The following is a 13,482-nucleotide window of genomic DNA, read 5'->3' as shown; positions in this document are numbered from 1 at the left end:
GGGAAGAAAGAAGGGCTTGGATGAAACAGCAGTTCAGCAAGAGTACCAACACAAGAAAAGGTTTTGCCTTGTAGCCTAGGGAAGAGACTAGGGAGTGGAAACTGGGGCGGGACAGGAGCTGTGGATCACAGCTAAGAAGCTGCCAGACTGAGAAAATAAAAACATAAGAAGATAAACAACAATGTGGGGGTCAGCAGCTAATGCCAGCATAAAGCAACCAATTGGCATCAACAGGTTTAAAATGATTCTTAAAACAAAAACATCCTATTCCCATCCATCTCTAGCCATCAGTTTTTTTCTCCCAAGGAAAACATGGCTTTAACATTACATTTTGGAGTGGCTGTTTCCTTTACATTGTCTCACAAATCATGTCAGGCAGGTCTGCATCAGCCATAAGACATATGCTGGATATATGTACAATCCAAGGCTGCAGAGGCTAGAGGCTTCTCCTTTGGACTTGAGTTGCAAGGGAATGAAGAGCTGTCACCCAGGTCTTGTGTAATAGCTTGGCTGAGGCCTTTGTTGGCTGCCAGAGTTGGGAGGATATACCAAGATAGCTGTAAGCAGAGAGAGATTTGGAGGAAGCCAGGAGAGGAGTCCCTTACAAAAAGTGAAAACCAGGGGTGGCTGATGTGACATATCCTTTCCTGTCTGCTCAGAAACCCTCTCTTCATTGGCTTGTGTTTTGCTTTCTCCATGGAAGTCTCCCAAGTCAAGGTCCTTCTGGGCTCTTCATTCTGTAGTTACCTACCAGTGACCTGACCCTGAGACCACTTACCTGTAGATGCCAGAAGCTGCTTCCACTGGCTCATTGTCCAACTGCCTATCTCAGGATTTGCTAAACTTAGGCGGGATACAGACGGGCAGGAGAAGACGTCTTGGAGGTGTATTCTGCTGAATACGGAGCCTCCAGACCGCCCGCCCCGGGGGCGTGGCTCAGGAGATGGGGCTTCCACATGGGGGGCAGTGAAGACGCCTCACCTGGGGCCGTTTCAGACCTGGAGTTTCCAAACTGCCGCCTCGGAGGACGCTGCAAAGAGAGAGGCAGCTTCCTCACGGGCGGCCAAAAACGGGGCTTTTTTTTCCCTTTGCCGGCTGGCGGATGCGCAGCTGCAGCGCTAAGCAGCGGCGGCAGAAAGCCTATGGGCACATTTAAAGTGCCCAAGCCCCTTTAAAACTTTCCCCCCCGCTCTGCCCAAGAACAATAGTGGTCTCCTGCCAGCTGGTGATCAGCTGGTGTTGGCATCCTTGTCCGCTTGCACTTTGCCAGTGTCACCAGCATCATAGATGCCTCCTCTCCTTTGGTCCTTGCGCTCTTGCTGAATCTGCAATGCACAGCCACAGCTGTCGCCGCTGCCACCGCTGTCCCCCTGCCATCCCCCATCACCTCCCTTGTACATATGTAAATATTTAAAGTTTTAGGGTTTTTTTATTGTTAGGTGAAAATGGCACAGGAATGTGTGTAGGGGTTCACTTTAAAGTCCAAACTTTCCAAGCAGCGCATGCGTACATGTTGCTCTAGGGTTAGGGTTAGGGTTAGGGGTCTTAAAATGCGCTGCAGCTGTGCTGCAGCTTCCACACCTGCATGGCAGCTGACACTGCAATTAAAGCCTGACTGCAAACTGCGCATGTTCCAGGACCCCGACTCATTATGCGACGCAGCAGACACGGAGCTTTTAAACGGGCAACTTAAATTAGCGGCATAGCAATTCTGACGTACCGGTGCAGCAGCTTACAGACGGAGCTGCGCAGCTGCGCATCAAACGGAAAAGAAGCGGAGAAAAGCAGCACCTTTTTAATGCCGCTTCTTCCCGCTTGGGGCGTGCGGGGGGCGTGTTCATGGCGGCATTCAGGTAAGGCCCGTCTGAAGGCTCTACCTTCATGACATCATGAATACACCCCTTTTTGCCCATCTGTATCCCGCCTTAGAGTCTTCTCTCTATGCAAGTTGTTTTGGACTTGTTTGAAAGACCGTACAAGCTAGTGGATTTTATGTACTTTCTCCCACAGAAGCTACAGCCTCCATGTCACTTCCCTTCTCTTCTAATGTTCTATATTGTTCTGCCTGGTGAAGAGATTTGGAGCAATCGAAACCTTGCAACAATTCTATGCTACTTCCAGAACACTTTAGGGATCATAAGAAAAAGTATTACACATCTGATTTTTAAAGTAAGCCAATTAAAGGTGGACTGGCTTGTAGTATAATGGAAACGCAAAACAAAAGAGATCATGTTGACTTGGGATAAACTTTGCTTCCACTCATACCAAGTGCTTTTGTTAAAAATCAGCTTCTGATTAGCTGTGGAAACACACACATTTGCTGGTGCAAGCTGCTTCTTCATGACATCAGTCAACAGGGACTTCTGCAGAAATCTAGGGTGGAAATTAGTCCCTTTCTCTGTCATGAATTCCAAATCGTTTTTACAAAAGGAGCCTCACAGTACCAATGAACTGGATAAAGCAAAGGAGGTAGCAGAGAGAGCTGGCATCACTCACCATTTTGATAAGTAGAATTCATAGAGTCGAACCGGGCATCTCAAGGGGTTGTCAGTGTTCTCAATCATCTCCACTGCTGTTGGGACCTCTTCACCCTCATGGCGCTTTCTTTTGCCTACTACTTTATCTGGAGAAGGGACAGGAATGGGCAGGAGAAGATATGGGTGTAAAGATACAAGGAAAACGTCAGTCTTTAGGATGGAGAACTAGTTGCAAACTGCTTTCGCTATTCTTCCTATCCTGTACTCCTCTGATGGCCCCTCCCTTTCCACTGGAAATGGAATGGGCATGGAGGGAATCTCCTGCAAGAGCAAGCTAAGTATAACGGGAGAGGACAGGGGGAAATATGGCATAGTTTGGTCTGGGCTGACTTTATGCTATGTATTCCAATGCAGAATCTCAGCAAATGTGTAAGAAGCAGAGCATATGGACTACAAGATGACACTTGGGTGAAAAAATATTATGGGGCAGAAAAGAGTTGTGCACTTAATCAAGCCAGGCTTTTCAGTGGGTTGTTGTTCTTTTGCAGAATCTCAGTGCAAGTGCACACACTCCCACACAGCTCAGTAGATAACAAAAGCAAGCAAAGCAGCTAACATAAGAAGGCCATGGATAGGCAGGTGTCAGACAACACATTCACTCACCAGAATCTACCTCCTGTTTTTGGAAAGGAGGAAAGAAGCGTAAATACGTCAGTTTAGTGTTGTATTTCAGAGTCCGGGTGCGCCGCATGACGTGGGCGAAGGACAGCTTCATGTGCTCACTGACATTCTTCAGCTGGAAGTATTTGGTGTTGAAGAAAAGCAGCGTGTTCAGGAGGACGATTGGGGAGTAGGCGCCCAGCTGCTTACACTCCCATAAATGCTCCTCTTCAATTCTTGAGAACATGTAACCTGAAGATTCAGGGGAGTGGAGGAAAGGAGGTACAGACATCCTGTCAATCATTTAACACTGGTCAATTGCTGTTGCAACACTGAGTATATATCAGTCGCTCAAGGGGATTCCTGCAAAGAGCGCTGGGCTAGAAGAAGTTTCAATGATCAACTGAACCCTACAGAACAAGATGGACACATCCTGCAGAAACGACCTTCTAAACTGAACCTAACATCACAGTTTAACACAATACCTTTTTGAACAGAACAGATGGAGTTCTACTTCTAGAAATGCCTCTTTATTATTGTTTCTATTATCTACTATAGGTAAAAGAATAAATAAAAATGTTGTCATGGAGTGGTTCTTACCAAAGTAACGTTTATTTGCCTATTTGTTGTTGGGTGCCTTCAAGTTATTTTCAACCTAGAGTGACCCTAAGGTGAATCTATCATGAGGTTTTCTTGGCAAGATTTGTTCAAAGGGGATTTGCCTTTTTCTTCTTCTAAGAGTGAGTGAGTATGACTTGCTGAAGGTCACCCAAGCCGAGATTTGAACCTCAGTCTCCAAAGCCGTGGTTCGACACTCAAACCACTACATCATACTGGCTCTATTCTGATATAAACTTTGGAGTTTCTTTCACCAAAAGGTATTAAACATACCTCTGAATATGCTAATTAGTTCCCAGCTTATGTGCTTGCAAACAACAGAAGACATATTTTGAGAGATCCTTGAATTAAAGCATAAACTTCCATAGCAGCTGCAGCGTGAGCTATGTGCCTGCCATGTATGGATTATATTGTGTGCAGGCCCAATCTTTACCTTTGCTCCCTTTGCACACACCCCTGATATCACTTTCAGACTGTCCTACCCCATAGGGGTATTTTGAAGATAAAATAAGGAGAAGAAAACTGCCAGGTATGTCATCTTGGGATCACTGGAGGAAAGGCAGGCTGTAATTGCAATAAACAGATAAGCAACTTTGCTGTGATTGGCAAGGAGGAATTGAATGGGAAGGTAAGAGTTATGTCCCTTGAGCAAACATCAGGAAAGGTGGAATGGAAGTTTGTGGATGAAAGATTACAAACTACAGTCCCTCAGCAATGGATTGAATAAAGACAATGGTTTCCTTACTCATTACACACACTTCAACACTATCTGACCCCATCCTCATGGGGGTGACCTCCATGTATCTATTTCCCTCACCACAGGCTAGTCCCATGGCAAAACTGCATCTGCTACTTCATCTCCATGCACAAAGACCAGTTTCCTATGTCGTTGTGCACTAACAACCATAGTTAAAACTGGACCTGCAACTTCATTTCCATACACAAAGGATTTGTAATTTGTATTGACACCTTCACCTACCAATGGCATATATATGAATGTACCTGGCTTCCACTCCACCAGATTTTTTAAAGAAATTCAATAATTACTTTAAAAGTCAATTGCTTAGATAGAGTGTACACAAGTCTGAATTCAGCCCACCTCTAAGTTCCTGAAAGGTGCTTTCTTGCGCTAACCTCCTCCCTCTTTTTTTTAATATGTGCCCAAGTGAGATTATGGACAAAATAAATAGCCGTCTTACCACTGGGAAGTATTGTCGGCTCCCAGATCTTCAACAGTTTTGTGAGCTCAATCATAAACCTGGAGTAGGGCTCAGTAAAAATGTTGTCTATTCTACCATTCTCAAATAGGTACTGCAAGAAAAGAAAAGAAAACAGGACAATGAGGTATAATCTGACATTTACAGAGATCTGTGTAGACCAAGGATAGAAATCATGTAGTCCACAGGTTGTATGTGGCTAACTATGGGAGGATACTTTAGGAAATGACCCAAAAGAAGGACAATTACCTGCTGAATTCCAAGGCACAGGTATAAGATGCTGTCGGGATCATATTTTTCACCATTTGGTCGCCGCACCTCCTGGATAAACTGGCACAAGCCAAAACTCAGCTCCGAAAAAGAGCAGGAGAGGATGTCCTCTTTGAGTTTTACAGTCCGAACTGCAGAAAAGAGAAGCACCCAAAGCACATCAACCATTTGAACAAGGAGAAATTTACAGCCATTCAGCACAGTTCTTATCATTACAGTCACACAAGGCATCCCCTCTTTCTTAAAAGTTTCTGAGCACCAGAACAAAAGAATGTTATATTGTAGTTTGCTTCTAAACCATCTTTAGACAAAAAGCCCCTCCCTGTGGCTTACTTACTGTAAGTATACAACAATGGCATACAAACGATACAATCAATTACAACTTACCAATTAAAAGAAATACTGTAGTAATTTTTAAAAAGCTATTTCAAGTCTAAAGATATCCTTACATCATACCTCAAACTGCAGTCAGAAAAAAGGCAAAAACAGAGCAGTGCCAAGCTGCAAACATGCAGGAGGCAAAGCAGATGGATGGAGCAGGTTGCCCTCCCTGGAACAGTGCCTCCTAAGCACAGAGCGTGAGGTACTTTAAACAGATTGTTCCATGTGCACCTTATCACTGCAGCTAAGCCAAAAGAACAGACATTCAGAGGGCTTGGGAGGACACATTGGCTACCAATGGATAGGAAGTGAGGGAAGGATGAAGTTCATATCACAGAGGTGGGTGGGGGCAAGTAAAACCAAAGGGTGTGAGGGAAGTCAATAGTTTGCAAAGTCCTCCTTCATTACAAATAGAGAAAAACCACAGACATTTTCATAGTGAAGCTATATAGCACAGTAGCTGATGATGCATCAACACTGCAGAGTTAAAGCAGTTTGGTACCAGTTTGACATCATGGCTCTATCCTACAGAATCTTTTGGATTTGTAGTTTGGTGAGTTATTCAGCCTGGCCTGTCAGAGAGCTCTAGTGTCTCACTGAACTACAAACCCCAGGATTCTATAGGATGGCAGTTAAGTGATGTGAAACTGCTTTAATTCTGCAGCGTGGATACACCCCTAAGAAAAGGAGATGGGCTCCAGGAAGCATCCCATTCAAATCATGACTATGAATTCTAATGGGTGGCCTTAGGTAAGCAGCTCTCTCTCAACCTCAGCTTCCTACCTTATCTGCAAAATGAGGTTAATAATACTGGTCCACCTTAAAGAACTGGTACAATTATTATCTCACAATGTATGTGAAGCACAATAAATAATTAAAGCATCAACATTATCTAAGGGTCACCTTCACCCACCAGTGCTAATATAGCCCACAGACAATTTGAGAAAGGCCCTCACCAAGCCCTGACCCCTGGTAGAGGGAGATTTCATTGTTCAGTTAGTACAGTGGTTACACTGCTCAATTGGGACTTGGGAGATTGAAGTTCCAAGTCCTTTCTCAGCTATGAAACTGGCTGATCAGCCTGAACACACCTTCCTCACAGGGTTGTTCTGAAGATAAAGTGTGCAAGAAGACAACCATAGTTGTCATTCTTAGCTCGCTGAAAGAAGGAGGATGTAAAATATATCATACAAATAATAAATATGTAAAATTAACAATACATTACCTCCGAATTTCAGGTCTCCTTGGTCTTCCTGTGAGTTTTTCCACTGGACCCAGTTCTTCCAAGCATTCACTCCATACATATACTTGAGACTCATCCCAGAAACGGAACAGCCTGGGTAGGAGCTCTGCACAAGCATCCGGGGTTCCACAGGCACAATGGATTTCTTCCTCCCCTGACAGAAAACACAAGAGTGGGCAAGGGCCCCACCAGAATTGCCATCAAAGGGCATTGTTTTGCTCACTCACAAAAAGAGGTGGATGGCTTGTGGACTAAAAACATCTATGTGCTCTAGTGGACTAGCAATATGCTGATAGATCTGCAACTGGTTGCTGAATCTGAGCTAATATGGGACAGCATTTCCTACACACACATACAGAAATCTCCCTCCACAATCAACTTCTGAGTGAAAAGCAAATGTGGGGAAGAAGGAATCAATGGCTTATGATGTTGGCTTTTGGGGCTGTCTTTCTTGTCTCAAACTGGATTTCTAGTACAACTAGGTGCTCACCAGGTAGGCCTAGCACCTCAGTTCTACGAATCAAAGACAGAGTGGGCAGGACAAGAGGATCTGCAAATGTAACTATGTATGTTGGGGGTGAGGGTAGATTATAAATAAACCTCTCCTAAAGGCTACATCAGCAAAGGGACAAGTGTGATAAAGGTCAGGGTGATAAAAAGTCAGGGTGACAAATGTGATAAAAGTCAAGGTTCTCTGGCTAGAGTTGGGAAGAGACAGCTTCTAATCTCTACTTCACCAAAAAGCTCACCAGGGAGCCTTGGGCTTTCTCTCTCTGAACCTCATCTATGTCACAGAGTTGTGCTGAGGCTAAAAGGGGTACACAGCTGCTCCCAGGCTCTGGAACTTCTTTCCCAGAGAGACAAGATCAGCACCCTCTTTGCTATCTTTTCGCAGGCAGCTAAAGAATTTGTTTTGGCAGGCCTTGGAAAACTGATTGCTCGAGGGAAAAGTGCCTTGCATAATGTGCACGATTCCTGACTTGTGGTTTTCTTTTTAATGGCCTATGTTTACAACCAATTTTAAATTTTGACAGTTTAATCATATTTTAAACTTCTGTATGTTGTAATTTATAACTATGTTTGGTTCAATTGTTCTAAGCTGCCTTGAGTCCTGAAATTGGGAAAAAGGCAGAATAGTATTGCTAATAATAATACTAATAACAATGATAATGTGTGACGATCCGAGCATGCCACTTTGAGCTCTGAGAAGGAGGTGCAGGATATAAATATAATAAAAGCATGCTTTCTTGATTTCAAAACTGATCAGACACAAATTTGAAGATAATGAACAACATCTATATATGGTTTTCCTAGTGTGTAATAATTACCAGACCAAAAACATTGCAACTTTTCCCTAGAAATAATCAGAAAGAAGCACAAAACATAACATTGCTCCTTACCCTTCTTTTTGGCTGTGGAAAACCATCTCTGTGTCTCCGTCTTGCCCGTGCACGTGAGTGAAGTCCCAGTCCTTTACTGATTGGGTCAAAAGAGTCTAATTTGAAAAGAAAAGCAGAGATTGAGCAGAGGAAAGCCATCAACCAAGAAAGCAGCAGATGTGTGGGTTAGGAGGCAGTTCCCCATCAGTGGGTCAAATTAACAACTCAGAACCAGAGCTTTGAAATGTCAATGTGTTGAACTAAAACTCTCAGAATCCCTTACACAGGTCACTCTGGGTGAGGAATTCTGGGAGCTGTAATTGAAAAAGGCAACTTTTCCAAGGTGCTCAGAGCAGAAGGGTGGAGAATATACACAGACAAGGTTCAGAGAAGGTAATGCCTTCCATGTTCAGGAGTGTTTTCTGTGAACATTGACAAACCTGAGGGGAAGTCGGCCTCCAGGTCCTGCTCCAGTTCCCCCTTGGAGAACTGCCTTGGCTCAGGCTCAGGCTCGGGCACTGTATTGGAGCGTAAGGCATAGTGGTTCAGTTCCTCCTCCCAGCTGTGAGGGGTGGACACTGCTTCGGACTCCAGGTCACCGCTGTATGTGCTGCCTTGGTCTAGAATTCAAGAGAGTGTGGAATGAATGATGGAGAAGGTCAAAGGGCAAATGTAAAACAAAGCCCACTAGTAAATTCAAGGTATTAAGGAGCCATACACCTGGGTCACTTGGCTGTGGCAAGGAAAGAACACTGAAAGCTTATCTGGAAGGAGCCTTGTAGACCACCACAACCAATCTAGAGCTAGAGCATCCTCAACAGATGGCGAAACAGACTCTACCTTGAAAGTTTTCAGCAAAGAAGAAAGCAATGAGCCCACCCCACTCCACCTAGCTGGCTTCATTGTTTAACAGCTCTTGTCATCAAAAAAATTTTTCCCCCTAATGTTCACTAAATTCTGCTATCTTTGTAACCTTAAACCTAAAAGACATAGCAGGGCAGAGAAATCTTTTAAAAGTTGGTGTGTTCTGTCATCCCTATTGTGTCTCCCCTATAAGAATGCAGGAGCAGACAGGGGCTAGTAAGAGTGTGAGTTTATTCGCCAGTTATCCTTGTTGGAGGCTTTTAAAAAAAGCGACAAAAACCTTTCTCTTTCTGCAGGCCTTCCCTGAGTGATAACCACCCAGAACCGATTGCACCCATCCTTCTTACTATATCTCCTTGTCATTCACAGATTGTAGAATAACCTTGTAGTATTGATATATATTTTAATCATGTTTTATTATATCAATTTTATAGTTTAGGAAGGAGGATTGGGTCAGGGTTTTGTGGGTTTTATCGTTTTTGTATTGTGTACTGCATAAATTCTGTTGTTACCCACCTCGATCCCCAAACGGAAGAGGTGAGATATCAATCAATCAATCAATCAATCAATCGGTAAGCTGAGCTATGTACACACCTTTTTCAAATATCTTAGGATCCAGGAACAGCTCATGTTCCGATGTCTGAGAGCCTAAAACAAATGAAGAAGACACAGATACACCAGTGAGGCTAGACAAAAAGCAAACATTTAAAGTGAGTGGCAGCTGTTCAACGGATCTTTCCCATCACCTGTTTTCTGGTCTTTTAACACTGGAGACAACAGGCACTGAACTGAGGCTCTCTACCTGCAAAGTAGGTGTTGTACTCTGAAACATGGACACCAATCTATCCCACACTGAACTTATAAAATAATGATTCACTCCACTTACATCTTCAGTATGAATTCCTGCCCACCCTCCCATTATACTTCTGCTCATACCCTCTTTCTCAGCAGTCCTACTCACAAAATCATTCAAATAACTCATTTATGAAAAACTGCTTGGTTTTAATTGCTTGGTAAACTTTTCACATGTAAGGTTCTCTTTGGGAGATGAATACATCTACTTTCTGACAGAATCAAAGGAGGAACTAACTAGTATACATGAATTTAAGACTATGCAATGAAATCATGAGCATTTCCAGAAAGGTTCTTTCCCCAACCCTGTTCCCTTGTTATCTTTCATCAAAAGATAAGCCATGCACCTCCTTGAGAATGTTCCTTATCCTTCTCATCTTCTGTGATCATTTCTGCCATTTGCAGGAGATCCGTGTCAAAGGCATTTGTGGGGTTCTTCTCCTTGACATCTGGAGCAGCTTCTACTGCCTTGATAGTATTTTCTGGGGCAGGTGGGACAAACATAGGAACTGGAACCTAGAGGGAAGATTTGATTTGTGAAGACAGGGAGATTTAGTGTTAGGGTGGCATGCCATTGAGGCAAAGACACATCCCAAAGGTCTTCCTATTCTTGATGGAAGGGGCAAATCAGAGATTCTTACTGACAATGCAAACAAAGGCTGCCATACCAGATAGAACTTGGGTGACAGCCATGGCTTATTTTTAGCCGTTTCCATCCAAGGAAAGAGAAGGTGGTCAACAGTTTACCAGTAGACAATTTACCAAGCTCCAGTATACCATCTACCACAACAGAAAGTAACTTCTGCACTGGTAACTGCCTGCACCCACCAGGAGCTGCATCCCTCTTACTCTCTCTGCCATATTTGTCACTGCTGGGACTGAGAGAAAATATTCCTATTGAAATCAAGGTGTGCACTCCCCACACATCTTGTTTCCAATTGAAACTGGAATCTCTCCCCTTTTAAACATACTCAAGATCACTCAGTGCAATCTGTTTAAGGCTTCACTGTTAAGAGATCATGTGCACATTTGTCAGTGCGATGCATCAGCACATACCGGGTGAATACTGTTCTTCTCAGCACTGTCATAAGTACTGATATGGAGGCGGCAGGCACAGCAAGACTGCTCTCAGCTCAAATATATGTGCTCCGCTGCTTGAGCAGTGTACTTTTGGAGCTACTGTCAGAAAGACATGACATATACATCACTTACGGGTACTGGCATTCCCAGTGGAACTGGTGTATACTGGGTGAAGAGATGAAGAGGGAGTGGCACAAACACTGGTACAGGAACAGGCACCATGATGATTTTGGGTGGAACTTCTTCTTCTTCTTCTGTCATAATGAAAATAATAAAAGTGATCCTTACAAAAAAGTAGCAGTTAAGTCATTTGCCTCGTTCAATAGACTGTTAACTTTTCCTTGCTAACCGCAATGACTGCTCCTAACTCATTATATAATTCAACAGGGGTACATCCTCACCTGGATTAATTTCTCTGTGTGACTCTTAATACAATTATTCCAGGTCAGATGGTCCAGTCCTTATGGCAGGAGACCACTTTCATTAAAGCCATCTTACGGCTACACTGGAACCCACATTTGTTTTGAAAATCTTTGGAAAAGCCATAAAAGGGTGCTTCTTGGGAGCATGAACTAAACTTCCACAAAGGTCAGATGGGGTTATCCATATGTTCTATCATTCTTAAGAAATGCATACCAGTGATACAAAAGACCTTCTACCAAATGAATAATGAGACAGCAAACAACATTCTTCTCTCTCCCACATAATATTTTTTCACTTCATATGAAGAAGAGTTTTGTTGAACTCCAAATCTGGCTCATTATTTTGTGACACTCAGCTGGTTCTAATATTGTCAATGTATTATGTGACTATCTTCCAATGGGCCAAAACAACTACTTGCCATTCTTTAATTACACACCTGTTTGGCATTCCTTGTGCTGTGTATGAGGCTTGCAAGAGGTGGCTTTGGTCTGCGTTATGGGCTTGCACAGCAATGCTTTGTTCTTGAGAAGCCGGGGAGGCTGAGAAGGAGGCAGCTTCAAAGCATCTGTCTGGGTACTTGCCTGATTTGAAGTCGCAAAAGGAAACTCGGTCACTTTTTGCTGCATTAACTAAAAGGCTGGCACATGTGGCACAAAAATCAACAGATTTCATTTACCAGTCTACTTCTCCTACTCCCATTGCCAGCATTTTTAAATATGTTATACATAGAGAGAACTATAACTATCAGTGAAGTTATGTTTAAACTTTTACCTTTTCCTCCTTGGGAAACACAATTCCCAGGGAAGGCTTTTCTGTTACTATAGTCTAGGTCCAAAACACACTGCAGAAATAATCCAGTTTTGAGACTGAGCTTTAACTGCCCTGGCTCAGTGCTAGGGAATCCTGGGAACTGTAGTTTATTGTGGCACCTGAGCTCTCTGACAGAAAGCTAAACATCTCACAGAACTACAGTTCCCAGAATTCCTTAGCATTGAGCCAGGGCAGTTAAAGCAGTCTCTAACTGGATTATTTCTGCCATGTGCTTTGGACCCTAAATACATTAAAAGGTACCAAATCTTGTTTGACCTTGTAATTTAAACAGGGTTAGCTCTAGTTAGTACTTGGAAGGGAGCCTGCCAATGAATACCACGTGCTGTAGACTATATTTCAGAAGAAGGAACTGGCAGAACCATCTCTGAGTATTCCTTGCCTAAGAAAACCCTATGAAATTCATGAAGTTGCCACAAGTTGACAGGCAACTTGAAGACACATACACACACAGAAAGCTGGTGGTTTCTTCCTTTCAGTGCTGTACTTAAGCTTAATTTTACTACTGTTGGTGCAAACTAATCTTAGCTAAACATACAGTAAAAACAAGGAAAAATCTGTATAGTAAAGGCAAAGGTAATCCTATGAAACTAATCTAAGCCATTCAAGATGCTGTCTTGAATAGTCATTCATGTTTGGACTATGAAAAGTTTTGGATTTAAGTTGTAATCTTGGATGTTTTGGATGCACATTTTTAAAACAAAAAGTACCACTAGCCAAAATAAATGACAGTAAAGTAACAGAACACTGTACATACGGCACAGAAATGCCCAAATATTTTAAGCATAATATATAGAGAGAAGGAATGTAAACTAAATTGGTATTTTTAGCAGGTAAGACAAAGTTTTTCCAAGACAACTTACATCTCCAATTATTTTTGCTGTCACAGTAGGAACTGCACCTGTTAAGTTGAGGAAAGAAAGAAATCTGTTAACCCCGTCCATAATATTGTGAATTGTCCCATGTACACATACCAATTCCTCCCAGGAAGCCAACAAAAGAAAACAACTTCTGGAAGTATTTTTAATGGCTCTCCTACCTTGCAAAACATTGTTGGAATTGGCTGTGGGCTGAGCAACAGGAGCACTAGCAAGGGACACAACATTTGCAATAACTGGAGTGGAATCCTTCCTGAGAGACGGAGGGGGTCCAGCTGAGGATGTTGGTGTCATAGAAAGATTTGCTGAGTA

At 43.0% G+C, this 13,482-nt stretch overlaps 1 protein-coding gene across 5 annotated transcripts in view; it reads right to left on the bottom strand.

Annotated features, from left to right (window-relative positions):
* The window catches only part of ZMYM4 (zinc finger MYM-type containing 4), a 50,038-nt gene that overhangs the window by 2,810 nt on the left and 33,746 nt on the right, over positions 1-13,482 (bottom strand). For 4 of the 5 annotated variants that reach the window (XR_016271879.1, XM_089479198.1, XM_089479199.1 and 1 more), the window contains exons 16-28: positions 13,332-13,475; positions 13,156-13,193; positions 11,901-12,045; positions 11,174-11,295; positions 10,309-10,477; positions 9,704-9,757; positions 8,686-8,865; positions 8,267-8,361; positions 6,849-7,020; positions 5,222-5,373; positions 4,955-5,066; positions 3,141-3,389; positions 2,497-2,623 (exon numbers count right to left, since the gene is read on the bottom strand). Coding sequence is in view for 4 of the 5 variants with exons in the window: in XM_089479198.1 (XP_089335324.1) it covers positions 2,497-2,623; positions 3,141-3,389; positions 4,955-5,066; positions 5,222-5,373; positions 6,849-7,020; positions 8,267-8,361; positions 8,686-8,865; positions 9,704-9,757; positions 10,309-10,477; positions 11,174-11,295; positions 11,901-12,045; positions 13,156-13,193; positions 13,332-13,475 (1,759 nt within the window). In the remaining variant the exon portion in view is untranslated. Of the gene's footprint in view, positions 558-2,496; positions 2,624-3,140; positions 3,390-4,954; positions 5,067-5,221; positions 5,374-6,848; positions 7,021-8,266; positions 8,362-8,685; positions 8,866-9,703; positions 9,758-10,308; positions 10,478-11,173; positions 11,296-11,900; positions 12,046-13,155; positions 13,194-13,331; positions 13,476-13,482 lie in introns of all 5 variants that reach the window. The other variant, XM_089479200.1, reaches the window with a different exon arrangement.

This window comes from Sceloporus occidentalis, unplaced genomic scaffold (genome assembly GCF_023333645.1).
Source record: "Sceloporus occidentalis isolate IW3139 unplaced genomic scaffold, rSceOcc1.0.p SCAF_13, whole genome shotgun sequence".
NCBI lineage: Eukaryota > Metazoa > Chordata > Lepidosauria > Squamata > Phrynosomatidae > Sceloporus > Sceloporus occidentalis.
This window is presented reverse-complemented; position numbering and strand designations above follow the sequence as displayed.